At 37.9% G+C, this 15,939-nt stretch overlaps 1 protein-coding gene across 1 annotated transcript in view; it reads left to right on the top strand.

Moving 5' to 3' along the window:
• gmds (GDP-mannose 4,6-dehydratase) overlaps nt 1-15,939 on the top strand; it is a 363,184-nt gene that overhangs the window by 135,565 nt on the left and 211,680 nt on the right. Inside the window, 2 exon segments of the mRNA NM_001037253.1 lie at nt 2,066-2,258; nt 3,090-3,194. Of these exon segments, the coding sequence (NP_001032330.1) occupies nt 2,066-2,258; nt 3,090-3,194 (298 nt within the window).

The raw sequence follows: 15,939 nt of genomic DNA on the forward strand, positions 1-15,939 counted from the left end.
TAACCAGGAGTTGTATGAATTTACATTTAATTTGTAAACCACTTTACTATCCAGATAGCTGTACCTCTGTACTTCAACCGAGCTTTAACCAGGTGTTGCAACACCTGTCTACCATGTAAATTCAAATGACTTTTCCAGAGAAGGCTGACCATAAGGTCAAGTTTAATTGACCAAAGTATGAACAGATAATTGGGGTACTTGAAATAATTGTATGTAGAGGTTTTGCGGTGATAGGCATAATTGATAATGCACTGGCATACATTTCTCAGCTTCCTACTTGTTGATTGCTGTATTTGTGCTTCTTAATCCTTCCTTGTTATGAACTGGGATGACTCCTTAAAACCATATTTGTGTTTAAAAAAAAAAACAATGATGTTAATACATTTTTAATTATTTTAATCAGCACTTTGTCTTTTCTGCCTAATCTTTATTTTACTCTGTTTATAGAATAATTGCAAATTTGTTTGTATTTCTTATAATATTCTACTTGTGACCATAATGACCTGAGGAATATGTTGGTGATAGAAAAAGCATAATAATCAGTTACAAAGAGGCACTTCTGAACTGTTAACCCCAGGGGGACTTCTAATAAAGGGAAAGAATTTTATAGCTTTCATGGTTTTAGAAGAATTTTCTCTGGCAAGATCACTCTCCTTCATCTGTTATTGGTGTTTGTTAATGTATGTAAATAGATGGAAAAAAGAAAGGGTTGTTCTTTAAGTGCATGGAAATGCATAGGGCCATTTAACTAATAGCTAGCACCCAATGTCTATACTCCTTGACTGCCTGCTTATGTGGTGCTGGCATAGCATTTTGCATAAATAACCTGGAATTATGAGGGCTAAGGGAAAAGTGATTGGCCCCTGAAGCAGGGCCTCCATCAGAAACCCACTATTTTACTAGGGCTCTATAGAAGTGTAACTTTCAGGGGCCCTCTGTCTTACTGAACTGTGCAGGATGTATCTAAGACTTGAATCATTTGTGTCAGAAACAGAGCCCTGCAGTTGTTAACTGATAGTCTTGAGGTACTCATAACCATGCACTCACTGGGGCTGCAGGATTCTACTGGAACAGCTCTATTAGAATAATAGTTTTTTAGAATTTTTTTTTTCCCATGACAGTATTCCTTTAAATAATCTGGCACAAATCATTATTATTGTATACATTATATGATAGTTCATACTATTCATACAAGGCCCTGTCCTATTGGAGTTTACATTCTAAGAACATAAAGCATACAAGCACTAGGGCAGGGGTCTCAAACTCGCGGCCTGCGGGCCATTTGCGGCCCTCGGTATAATATTTTGTGGCCCGCACCAACGCCGAATGAATGGATCGCAATTTTTATTGCGATTCAAGGGATAATGCAAGGCACGGCGGGCGGGAGCTGCTGATTGCGGAAATGACGTTATGCCATCATAACAGTTATTATGGGAAGACGTAAGGAGCTAATTGTGCACACAGAACGTCTTCCCATAATAACGGTTATGATGGCATAACGTCATTTCCGCAATCAGCAGCTCCCAACTTTTTTTTGTGAAATCCCTTATGCAGCCCAGCCTCATCCTGACTTTGCCTCCTGCGGCCCCCAGGTATATTGAGTTTGAGCCCCCTGCACTAGGGTAATTTTTATTAGGAGCCAGTTAACTTTTTCATATGCTTTTGCAGTGTGGTAGGAAACTGTAGTACGCAGAGGAAATGTTGTATAGGTCTCGCACGCACTCTACACACAAGGTTTCCCGTGGTGTTTAAAATCTCTAGATGCCTGGCATGGCATCAAAATGCACAGTTTGCTGAAAACCCAGACATATGGGGAGGATGTACAAACTCTTTACAAATGTTTTGGGATTAACCCAGGCAATGCAAGACAACAGTGCTAACCACTGAACTAAAGTAACACTTTTAAATGAATGCTTTTTCATTCAATAGATACAACAGTAGCGTCTGTTCTATATGTATGAGGACTCTAACACATAAAAATCTGTAAATGCTAATGATTTTCACAAATGTATAATTTATTTATACTCATATTTGTCTTGACTTTTTGACTTTTTTTGTTATCTAGATCTCCTTTGACCTGGCAGAGTACACCGCAGATGTTGATGGGCTTGGTACTTTACGTCTTCTTGATGCAACGAAAACCTGTGGCCTTATTAATTCAGTGAAGTTTTATCAAGCCTCTACTAGTGAGCTGTATGGGAAAGTTCAAGAAATTCCCCAAAAGGAAACTACCCCCTTCTACCCAAGGTCACCTTATGGTAAGTAAGGGCCTGATAAGAGATTCAGTGAAACTATGGTGTAGTTTTCTGCACTGATTTTTTGGGGTTGTCAACACTCATTTGTCTATTCATGGTTTAAAGAACCTAGATAGTCCTGATGTAACTGTAAAGGGGACCTGTCACCCTAAGAAATAATTCCAGATTGTTTTAAATTGTGTGTGTCAAGAAAAATAAACTTCACTTACTCCATAAAAATTAGTTTAATCTTATTGTCTTCAGCCTTGGAATTCACAGTTGCAGCAAGCAGGCAGGCACCATTTTGTGGACACTGTTATTAAGGCAAGCTGTGCATCCTGTCAAAATCTTATTTCTGCGCCAGTATGGGGGGACCTGATGCCCATGTCCATGCACTGGTTACAGAATTAGATTGTGAGAATGGAGGGGGAATGTGAGGAGTGCAGCAGCATCTAAGAAGTTCTGAATTGAAAGTGAACGTAACTGCCAGCCTATGGCATAGAGGCGAGGCAGGCAATATATGATTGACAGTATCGTTTGGGCAGTTTTTGCTAACCACAGTCCCACTGGCCACTAGGCCAAGCCTCTTACCTTACTTTTGTTAAAAGATAATGACACAACTAGGAGGTCTTAGTGAGGAGGCTGTGGCATAAAGACTGAGACAAGAGATTTTGTGCTGGGAAATATATAAGGTACAATACCAAAAATGATTACATCCTTGTTTTTCTTATTCAGAAAGGTACAATGGGAAAAAAGGCTTAAAAACTTTTGCTGATATAAAACACAAACTGTACTTGCAGGGTAATTCTGTATGTAATGTTTAGGTTTGTAAAATGTTAATATTTCTCTCTACAGGGGCAGCCAAACTCTACGCTTACTGGATTGTGGTTAACTTCCGTGAAGCCTACAATCTATTTGCTGTTAATGGCATCCTTTTCAACCATGAGAGCCCAAGAAGAGGTTAGAAAACATGTTTTAAAACCTTAATTGTTATGTTTGTGCATGTAAGTTTGTATATATGGGTGTAAATTTGTGTAGTGTGTAGTTCTGAAGAGATCTTTTGACTCTGTAAGACGCCTATGGAGTAACAAAGTATAAATACACTGCAGGAATCAACACCAACCAACCACCATTTTTATCATTCTAGTGCAGTCAGAATAATAAAAGTTAAATTGCAATTCATCTTTTCGCTTTGGTAGATGTAAAAATTTAAATATATGTAAATGTGATTATAAAAATCTAAGACTGCCATGCATGAACAGAACATCTAAAATGGAGAACATCATAGTTGCTTAAAGGTAAATTGTACACCTGCTCTGTGCTTTGCCAAACCAACAATACAGAAACTGACGAAACAGCTCATTATAGCATTCTCATTATACCTTTCAGTACAATATATGACCAAATATGTGTTTGAATATTAATTTAAAACATTTTGAAATGTTCTTGAGCTTTACAGACATTTTTACACCTGAGGGGAAATTGTGATGTGTCATTACCCTTAGAGACAGTGGAGGAAATATAATAATCTTATGTTTGGTACTTGTCTAGTAAGCCATAGCAACCAATCAGGAGGTATAACTGGTCAGCTGTGTGAAAACAAACACCTGATTAGACCCTATGGGTTGGTAGATGTGGACAAAGGTAGATGTGGACGAACTAAGACTTTTACTACATTACCCCTTAAATATCTACACAAAACACAAACAGCCTTACTGTAGCTGTATACATATAAAAAAAACATTCAAACCATTTTAATGTAGAAAGTAAAAGTATATAGTAACCTAAGTTATAGTAACATAAAACTCTTGCTTAAATGGTAAAGCTGAAATAAGACAAAGTAGCGTATTTTAGTTGCCATATTATAATGTGTTAAATTGTTTTATAACAGATTACTCTATATAAAAAAGCACTTGTATTTACTAGATTTTTTTTATCTTTAATTATATAGCACTTAACAGATATAGTTCATCATTCATCTGGGCAGTTGAAAACGTTAACTGGAGTTCAGAATGGTTGGTCTATCCTACACTTTCTCCATTTACTCCAGGGACTCATTTATCTGGCTTTTGCTAAACCAGTAACATGAAAACAGCATACCTGCTGCAAAACTAGGCATTTTCCCTGGTGCTAACTGTATACCACTTTTAACACTGGTGGAGTCAATATGTGTGTCCACACTCTGGACCAATGCAATAAGCGGGTGATGAAGTCAAAACATGTAAATACCTATAAGGAGGACCAGCACAACAGTTCACATCAAATCTTCTTTTTATTCACCATGTGTTCCAACATTTCGGTCCTTCTTGGGACCTTGATAAAGACAGAATGCGGACACACAGTTTAACTTGCAAATCGTGGTTACTGTAATTAGGGGGGTCAGCCTCTGAGCAGGCCTCTATCCATGGATCCCATACTTTGTCAAATTTTTGGGTGCATTGCCTGACAAGGTACGTTAATTCAATGACTTGGAGTCTGCTATTTACTAATCATATCCATTGCTGGACTGTGAGTGGCAGAGGGCTTGTCCATAGTATTGGTAATAATTGTTTGGCATAAAAATACAGCCTTCTGAGAGTGAATCTGGTTTTGTTTAACGGAGGTCATCTACAAGTCCCAGCAGGCACACCAGTAATTATATATGATGGGACATGCCCATATGAGGTGAAAGAACCCAATGTCAGGGGACTGGCATTTGGGGCGGATAGCATTGGGGTTTTTGCTTATAGCCCCCTGTGGGGTAATGTACGTCCTGTGAATCTTTGTGTGCATGTGTACAGTGAAACTGTGTTGGAGTGAAAGGTGAGCAATGAAAAAATCAGAATGAAAGCTGAGTTGTTGCCTTGAAATACCTTGCTGAACTGAACCTTGAGAACGATTACGTGTGTCATGGAATCCACAAAGAGCATCAGGAAATGCCATGCTCCAGCAACAAGTGGTTATTAGTAAACAATATCTTCAGTGTTCCCTGTAACCAGTATTTCTCCCTGTACTGGTTCTTAGACAATGAACACTTGTTCTATAACTGTGATAAACACCAAAGTTGCTTATATCTCTTATATAATGCAGAATAGCTTTTATTTCACAACAGGTCTGTGTGGTAAAGACACACCCTGGTAAGTTTGCTCTGAAGAATTTGGTGCTTGCTTGAGCCAAAATAGATTTATTTTATAATATTATAATATATTAATATAATTATTTATTTTGGAAGATGATATATTAAAGTTTGCTTGTTTTATTGTATAATTTCTGTTACTCTTTATTTATACTTCTATTATATTCTTTGCATTATAGTTTTTAATAAACTTAAAATATATAAAAATACATATTTTATGCTTTGTGGTAGGTGTTCAGTAAAAAGCATTAACAATCTTTTTATGAGAAATATACACTAATAACACAGACAAAACTAGGACAGTGGAACCAAATACTGTAGAACCCTGATTTTACGTTTCACAGGTGACTATGTGAAAACATTGTAAATTCCAGGAAATTGTTAAATCCAGGAAAAAATGCAGGTTGCCTGAATGGAGCCACGACGATTTCAGTATATTAACCATCTTCTATTGCCAATAACTAGAAATCTATTGTTCCTACCTGGCAAACAGATTTTTTTGAGTAAAAAAGTTGGGGATAGGAAGCAGGGGTTGGTAAATCAGATGCTGTTCTATTATAACTTAATACTGGCACCCAGTCCCCATAAATGTGCAATAATAAGTGACCTTAGATTTAAATACACACCTAATTATGCAGTAAATTAGAAAAAGTAATTTGGCAGAAGGCTTTTCTGTAATATAGAGAATTTATCCTGCTTAGATGTTGGAGATGAGGCACAGAAAGAGGTACTCCTTTACGTATCTGGTGGTCATGTACTGGTATGAGAAGGTGCTCCAAAATCTGAAACAGGCTACTGGGATAAACCTGCTTGGGGACCAAGAGGTGCTGCTTTTATCAATACTACCATGCCCAATTAGTATTGGTAGGAAAGACTTATTCATTTCTGCATTGCAGGCAACACACGTCTGTACAGTCCCCCACCAACAGAGGAGCTGTACAATAATGAGAATGGAAGAATTAGTGTCTTCACTTAATGGTACACAAAAGCAATATATAGCCATTTAGTTAGTTTAGTTAGTTAGGCACTGTATTTAGGACCAGATGAGTAAAGGAGGACCATTTTTAAGCCCCTCTGGGTTGGAATTGAATTAATGTTTCAATTTTAATTATTGTTTATGAACATTTCTAACCCTTCTGTAAAACTAGTGAGAGTTTTGCAAAGTCTTTATGATGAGTGACAATTGGGTGTGCTTGTACACATTGATGATGTCTGAACAAACGATACTGGTTCTGTGCTCTATTTTGTTCTCTTCTTGCTTTTTAAAATTTGTATTTTCATATTAAAAAAAAAAAGAATATATAAAAAACAATTAACAGTTTACAATAAATATATAATAACTCCAAATAATCACTAATTGGAAAACACTAGGAGAATGCAAACCTATTTATTAGGGGCACATTACCAATTTAGATTTCAAATATTGGGAAAAAATACCCCCTTAGCTTAATCTCCTTTTTATGAATCAAAGAGAGACCATTTTGTGGTTTACAAAAGTACTTTTCCAGAAAATCCACCAGACTCACAAACAGTACATGTCTGTCCTTTGTGACAATGTAGGCAGTTACACCTGTTTGGATTAGGTACCCCAAGCATGCAAAGCACCTTTCTTTTAAAGGAGGTGTTGAATTATTCCACCAAAACTGTTGAGAGACAGTGTAAGATGCCTGAGCCAAGATATATATGGGGCGTAGGAGCATATAATTAATGATTCATTTTAGTTCATGATGATGTAGTTCATGTAATATCATGTTTCCAAACCATTATTTGCTTTCATTAAAATGTGATTTCTGACTTTAAACGGCCATAGAAACAAACTTCTGCCTGATCTCTCTCATACAAACTTAACTCTGGTATAAGGTCTTATGTGGAAACCAGATATCCAGAAAACTTCAAATTACAGGAAGAAAATTTCTTATAGAGTCAGTTTTAAGCAAAATAATTTTGTTCGTTTGTCCATTCATAAATCCAGTTAGAGGACTAGATTTATGATGAGTAGCACAAAAGTGATGAATCATCCTTCAGACCACGAGTGCTGAATGTGTTTAAAATTTGTTTACAGATTTGCTGATTAAGTATTGGTCCAATATTTTATTTCATTTAAAAAAATTGGTTATATAGCTCTTCTTTCATTATATAGGTCTGCTGCTAGCTTTTATGAATGAGCAGTTTCAAAATTAATGTTTTGTCTTGTCTTTGCCTAGCATAAATTACACTTAGGACATATAGCTAGTAGCATTTTGCATACTCAAGCTGTACTTTCCATTTATACGTACTGGATACTTTTTTTGCTTTATTGCAACTGGAAACATAGAAGTAAATATAGAAAAGAACTTAAAATAACATAGACGATGCTTGACGATTTGATAAATGAGAATCTTGTGCTCTGTATAGCCTCATAGGAGCACACAGGTTTGAACAAAATTTTGCGGCACTGAGGATCCACATCTCTAGGTGGCTGAGTTTTTATTTTGGGATCATCTTTTGCTATTCGACATATATGCAATTCAGTGATCAATGTGACCAGATCACTGGAAGGAACACATCTAATAAATACATGTCCAAGGGCAGTACTGGTTGTGTTTAAATTAAACTGCAATCAGTTCAGCCCTGCTAGCTGAAATTTCTAGAGGTGTTCCTGAAAATTAAAGAGAAAGACTGACTTTAAAATATAAAGTGTTCTGTGGGTTTGCAGGTTCAAAAATAACTTTCTAAGAGAGAAGAAAGATGTTAGAATTATAGAACTAAAATGTAACATTCTGAGAACAGTGTCTTATAAGTTGTTTTTGTGTGCTGTGACCATGACCATGAGTTCAGATCCCACGTATGTGTTGAATAAACTTGATCTATTTCTACCTCACGCAATCTCCAGTTTTCTGAATTTCCACAACACAACCAAGGAGACAAAGGAATCCATTCAGAGACAAAGGAGCAAGGAAACAAAAATAAAAATATTAAGACACCATGAGAGGGCCCACCCTTTAAAAGCTTTCAATTTGGGGGAGAAAAAAGAAAATAATAGAAAATTTTACATTTGGCAGACATTTTACTTTTCTCTTTGATTCAATATGATTCTATTTATAATTTTATTCTGCTATAGTTTTGGTCTTTTTTTATTACCGTAATCTATTTCTCTTTATAAAATATTGCTGCACTGAGCATTTGAGTCTGGTTTTATTTGTATTATATTTTATGGATTTTTTTTTTTTTTACAGTCTATGTTTTTTAATAATGCATTATGGCCAAAAGGACAGGCTTTGAGTCCCTATCACATTTCCAGATTCCCAGGCTCCATGTTCATTACATGTGCAGAAATATTCCCAGGGTAAGGTGCTGATGACATCAGTGTAAAGATTTTCTTTGGCTGGCTGACCTCTCCCATGCCATGCTTATAAGCATAGATGAAGGTTTTATAAAAAGTTTGAACAGTTATTCTGCTTTTCTCTTCAGACAGCCAAATTTGTTTGATAGCTAGCTGGTGCAGTCTATTCTTGGTACATAAATAACTATATGTATAAAAAAAAAAGAAGTGTCTCTTAGGGGAACAAATAGCCTTGCAGCTGCACAGCATGTGTGAGGATATTTATCATACTCTCTTGGCCGCTTTTACTACTAGTTCATAGTACTGTTCTGCTTAATGTCTGCATAGTATTCTATTCAAATAGAAATTCAGATATAACATTTAGAATATAATTAGAATCCACTATTCATATAGCATTGGAAATGATGCTACTCAGTGACAATGATAGTGATAATTTACTAAAGCACGTTGAAAAAAGAGAGCATTTGCTCTGTTGAGAAAGACATAAATGGATTTCAGCATTGCTCCTATAAGTTGCTTAAAGTTCAGGTAGGTAAAACAGGGGGAAGAAAGGTGATTTATTTCTTAAAATATTTTTTATTTTTATTTACTGACACTTCTTTGTTATCAATTCACCTGATTCCTCCCTGAAGCCTATGAATACTACCTGGGAGTAATACCAGTCTTTCTTTTCAGTATTCTAGCTTTTGTCATATCTGAGGTATCTGGCTTTTGTTTATTTGTCCTGTTGATTTGACAATGCAAGCATTTATTTTCATGACCCATTGGTTCCTATACCTTCAGACTTGCTCTGCACATAATATTTAGAAAAATACTTTCTGAAGCTCAAGCTGCTTTTTACTGACTTTTTCTTTAAAATTCAGCTGAAGTCTATAATTAAGTTAATGCTTTACAGTTCTCCAAATGATACAAAAATTTGCTCAATAAATAGCATTTGAGCAATCAAATTTTGTGATGTGTGTGTTTGGTATAAGTGATAGCAGGAAGTACCTCTGTATCAGGCTAGTCATATGACAAGAAATAATTTGTAATTTATGAAATGTACATTTAAAGCAGGACCACCCATGTTATTTCGCATAGGGGAGCCTTGTACTGAAAAGGCATATGACGAAACAAATGCTGATAAGTTCCAGGTGTGCTTGGACCAGTAATGATAAATTGTGGTAAATTAATTAAGTGAACCAACACAGTCAACAGCAGATACATGCATATTTATTACTAGCCTCATGTAACTGAAGGAATGGTCCAGCAGTAGTAAAGAGCATTTAGAGTTGCAAAATGCAAATGCACATATTTATATATCTTGTTTTGGATTTTAGTACTTGAATTAATGAAAGATATAATTCTCCCTCTCTCTAACTCTTGCTTAGACACAGAACAAAAATTTTGTGGCAAGCACTGTGTTATGTTAGAATGTGTAACACTTTGCATTCACATTTTATATGGTTGTATCTAAGCAGCAGACCTTGATCGAGAGAGAGAGAATACTGTATATATAAGTAGTTATTTATTAGTGATTTCTGGAGAGGTTGGATTGAATTGTACATCTAGACATGACTCTTGCTCTTTGTTCCTCTATTGGCTTGCCATGCTGATATTTATGTGTTGTGATATATTTATTGTAAGTTTATTGTAAGTTTATTGTGATCTGAAATTAAAGGAGAAGGAAAGGCTACATAAGAGTTAATATCAAGGAGCAGGCTTACCATCTGTTGTCTCAACGGTGCCCTTAAGTCTCCCCATATATCGATCCCCATATATCGATCGTTCAGAAGTTCAGAAGGCAAACCGGATCAAAAACCGCCGAGTTGTGTGAAGAAAGTTCCCATGATGCATCGCTCCTTTGAAGACTTGACGACTTGGACTGGAGGCTGCACATGTGCTAAAGCTGTGGCCGCACACAGGCAGGCACGCTCCCCCTCATCACCCTCTTAGCCGGCCCCTTTGAGCGCGCACCATAAGCAAAGCGTCCGCATGCACACAGGATGGCGCGCGCTGGGGGGGGAGGAAGAAGGTTGCGCATGCGCAGTGTAGAAAGTGAAGGAAAGGAAGTGGGCATACCAATTCCAAGATGGCCGCGCCATTCTTTACACGGAGCTCAAAATTTCAAGTAAGATTTTATTGCTGTAATTGAGCCAAAAGTGTGGCATTTTTGTTTATCAATTGTAGCATTATTTAATGGTAACATTTATAAATTTAGCCTTTCCTTCTCCTTTAAGGCCACATTTGTATTTTAGTTATAAATATCATTATAATACACATGCCTCAGAAACATGTTATCTCATTCCACAACTATTTTTTAACATAGAGCTGCTTTTTTATCATTAGGCTAATGGCACATGGGGCTGAGGATTGGCTTTTCTCTATCTACAAAAATATGCATTCCCCTCCACTTTTATGTGTGCTTGCATATAGTTATGAAGTTAAGCTGGGTTAAAAAATAAGCAAAGTCCAAACCCTCCAAACAAATCCTAGTGCACACATATACACACACTCTTACTGATCTATTTACTGATATATATCAACTATATATACCAATATCTCACATATAGAAACTATATATTCAGGAAATCTTCCAAGCCTTTCTTGAAGGCATTAATAGAATATGCCATCACAATATTATTTAACATGGATTTCCACAACCTCAGGGCCCTCACCATGAAAAACCACCTACACTGCTTCAAATTAAAGTTCTGTTCCTCTGATCTAAAGGGGTGGCCTCTGGTGCGCTGGTCATTTTTGGTAAACATCACTCCCTGTCTATAACCCTCTCTTATGTACTTATAAAGAGTAATAATGTCCCCTTGCAAACTTTTTTTCTCCAGAGAAAACAACACCATCTCAGGGCCTGCTCAGCTCCTACCAAGGCCTACCAAGTCCTACCAAGACCAAGAGGAAAGCCTAGGTACAGACAGTACAAAAAGTCTGAAGCATGGTATCTGAATGGTTAACGAGAGTCTCTAGTTGATATTCAAGCACAAGACAGTTTAGGCTGCAGTCAGCAGTATCAGGATCAGGCAAAAGGTTTACAACCGGCAAATCGGTCCAAAAAAATCAATTTACTGGGTGCCCAGGAGTTATAAGAAGAAGTCTTATATTTGGGCATCAAACCTGGGACTTTAGCATTCGTTTATTTTGCTGCCTCCATCTTTACCTTAAAGTGGAGTGCTCTGCAACAGAGGCAGACTGCAGAAGTAAAGAAGCAAGAATCCTTTTGGGAAAATGATTGGATCCTTTCCCTCACTGTGATGATCCTCAGGAATAAGGCTTTGAGAATGAGTGTCCGCTCTTTATTCTTGGATTCTGAATGATAAGTAATGACTAGAGAGATGAAGAGTGCCCACCTAGCCTGCCAAGGGTCAAATCTTTTAAGAGGCTGAATATATTCTAGATTCTTATGGTCTGCAAATATGGTAATGGGATGCGGTGTACCTTCCAGAAGATGTTGCCACTCTTTTATGGCTAGCCTGACAGCGTACGCACTTACTCATAGGCATGCCTATGAGTAAGTGCGTACGCGCACGAAACGCGTCAGGCGTCTAGCTTTTAGATGGAATAATAAAGACCTGGTTTTAGCAGCATATCGTGTCCGGAGATGTTTGGAGCTCAACTGTGTGTGATATAGATTCTCCCTCCAGCTACGGGTTCGGGGCCCTGAGCACCCGGACCATTTGTGGACTCTGGTGAGCTTTTTCTGATTCTGCATCATTTACAAATCTTCATTTGGGGCCCCCCGGAGATTCTTTGCAATTACGCTAGGTCTGGGGTGTTCACACCTGGACCTTACTTATCCATTTGGTACGGGTTTTGATTTATTTGGGGCTTCATTTGTTATTGTTTATATTTACTTTGTTATAAATATTATTTAGACTTTAGGCTTTATTATTTGTTTTGTTATTAAGTAGCTGATTCAACTTTTCACCAAATATGTCGGGTCCTTCTATTACTAACACCCAGGTAGACGCTGATCCTGCCTTAATTAACTTCAATGCGGTAAAATTAACACATTCGGTTGCATGCTATTTAACACACACGATATGCGACTTAACACATGTGTTAATACTTTAGCGAATCACACGGTTTTTGTGCGTCAATTTTAACGCACAAAAGGATGCGATAAGCATTATCGCACTTTAGTGAATCAACTAGTGCTGGGCGGTATACCGGTAAAAACCGATCACCGGTTTTTTTTTTGAAACCGATATGAATTTTCTACATACCCCCATACCGGTGTGCTGAATACTTCCGGGTGCGCGCGTGACGTCAGCGCGCACATGACGTCAGCGCGCACGTGACGTCAGCGCGCACACTCTACAAAAGCGCCATCGCTAGGACGCATTCAGAGTCGGATACCAATGTGAGCTGTCGGGGGGTGCCTGGCCAGTAATTATATTTTATGTGAAGGGGATGGGGTTGTGTTTGGGGGGGTGGGGTGGGGGGTTATATTTATGTGAAGGGGATGGGGGGGTGTTTGGGGTGGGGGTGGGTGGGTTATACTTATGTGAAGGGGATGGGGTTGTGTTTGGGGGGGGTGGGATGGGGTGGGGGGTTATATTTATGTGAAGGGGATGGGGGGGTGTTTGGGGTGGGGTGGGGTGGGGGGGTGTGTGCGGATGGGGGGGTGTTTGGGGTGGGGGGGTGCGTGCGGATGGGGGGGTGTTTGGGGTGGGGGGGGTGCGTGCGGATGGGGGGGTGCGTGGGGGTGGGGGGCTGCGTGCGGATGGGGGGGTGTTTGGGGTGGCGGGGGGGTGCGGGTGGCAGGTGTTTGGGGTGGTCTCCTAATCATGCATGGGGGAAAAAAAATACCGTCAAATACCGTGATACCGATATAATTTTGAAAAATACCGTGATATAAATTTTTGGTCATACCGCCCAGCACTAGAATCAACCCTTATGTCTGTCAGTGCACCAAAAAGGAGTGAATGGGAGTTCCTCAGCTTTCTGCACCTGCTTAGAAAATACAGCTGGAGCAAATAGCCAATTATCAGCCCTGTGTGCGATTGGCTTTAAGGCTGATGCCACACCAGGCGTAGGGCTGATTTTTTCGGCAAGCGGAAAAACGCTTGCCGAAAATTCAGCCCTACGCCTGCTACTTGTGCCTGCACCCGAATGAATGGGATACGCTCGGGTGCAGGCACATGTAGCCGATATACGCACGAAAACGCGAGAGAATGCAAAGTCAGCCCTACGCCTGGTGTGGCATCAGCCTAAGGCTTGCCAAATTTTGACCCTAAAAAGCCTACTAATCTTAATCTTAATTGAAGGAGTTACTGAATTACTGTGCTGCTTCATCCTGCTTAAGTTTTCATTTTTTTCAGGTTGGCTGTTTTGCCTCCCATGCCCTCCCTATAGTGTGCCACTTTCCTTTGTAGAAAGTTGCTAGTACAGTTCTTAAGTGCTTGCCTTAACTAGCAGAGGTATAAATGACTCCTATAGTCTTTGATCCAAAAGATCCAATAAATGTTTTCAATAATAGATAGACTACAATATATAATTTAAGGAAAGGAAAATTAAAGTCTTTGTTTATTTTCTCATGTTTAACCTGAAAGTGCAGAATGTTGTTATGGGCAAAAAGACAAAAATCCTCTAAAAATCCAATATACAATATCTAAATTGTCTTTTTTCTTGGCTATTTTTATATGACTCTTTAAAAATCAATACAGAAGAGAAATTCATTCAAATACATGAATACATGTATTTAATTGCCTGTTATTAAAATAGTTGAAACTATCAAAATATATTCAAGAATATTCTAGTAGGTAGTTGATTCTGTCATGCCAGAGTCATGCCAGAGACACTGCATACACATTTATTAACATTGCCCAGAAATCAGTGGACAAGCTAAGTGAGAACAAATGAAAAGACTGACTGCAAGAAGACTGTTTGTACATGCACATTCCATTATTTTGACACAGCGATAAGCGACTGGAACAAAAAGAGTCTGATACACAGTACATATGGCGTCAGGCTTTGGCACATATAATGATTTTGAAAAAATTGGAAGTGGAGCCAGTTCCTGATGCTTAGTGGGAGACTTCTGTGACAGTTTTCCAGGCATTTATATCTTAAAAGAAAGGCTTAAAACTGAATAGTATCACTCAAAAATGTTATTCTTATAGTTATAGGAAGATTTATAAACACAAGTGATGTTCTGTGGAAGGTTGAGCAGAGGCATAGCAATCTGTCATTGCGTGTGTGACATACTATAGCTGTTCTTCTGCAATATACTCAGCAGCAAACATCATCTTAAAAATGTATCTTTGTGGTTTGTCACATTTTCTTTACATTTCTATGAATATAGGTTACATTATATATATATATTTTAACATGCAGTTACCACAACTTTGTTATATTTTATAATGTATAAATAATGTTAAGGTACAGGAAAATTCAGCTTTAAAACAGCTGAACCTTGGAGCACTGTACACATTTTCCATGCCTTTAGTATATATGTTGTTTGGATTTGGTTTCAGTTGGCTACTATTTATTTTTTTTTAAAAAAAAAAAGCATAGTTAGAGGTTTTATCGGAGAATTATTGCGACTTTTTCGTTGCCATTCCGAATGTTGCGCAAAATCTGGCGATTTTTTCGTAGCGTTAAAACTTGCGCGAAAAGTCACGCCTTTTTCGTAGCCATTCCGAAAGTTGCGCAAAATGTTTACGCTTACGAGCGCTCAATACGAAAAAGTCACAACAAGATACGAGCGAATCGTAATGGCTACGAAAAACTCGTATTGGTAACGAAAAAGTCGCGACAATTTCCGAAAAGTCGTAAAGGCGCCGAAAAAAATCACAAAAAATACGAAAAAGTCGTAAAATGTTCGTTTTCCAATCGGAATTTTTCGAATTCGAATTCGTGTCTTAGTAAATCAGCCCCTAGGTGTGCCAAATTTTGTGACAATAATTATGCTAGTTTTGAGTGGAGATTTAAAGCTTTGCATTACTGTTTTATATCACTCAATATTTGAACATAAGATGTTTCATTCTGAGATTTCATACACAGTGGTAATTTAAAGCACTGAATAGATGTTGCATTCCAGGATGAGTCTGACACGCTTAAATCAATTTACAGTTGCTGGTAGCGTGCAGTTTGACAGGAATATGGTTTCTTGATCTGCACTATTCGTGCTTTACCTCTCTGTAGCAGCTGGAGAAAATCAGTTTGAAAGCTTTCTTTAAAATATCTATGTAATGATATAGCTAAATACATTTAAAATGGTTTAAATCTTAAATTAAAAACACATAAGTACATTTCCACTGGAGATCTTC

The sequence above is a fragment of the Xenopus tropicalis genome, chromosome 6 (genome assembly GCF_000004195.4).
Source record: "Xenopus tropicalis strain Nigerian chromosome 6, UCB_Xtro_10.0, whole genome shotgun sequence".
Classification (NCBI taxonomy): domain Eukaryota; kingdom Metazoa; phylum Chordata; class Amphibia; order Anura; family Pipidae; genus Xenopus; species Xenopus tropicalis.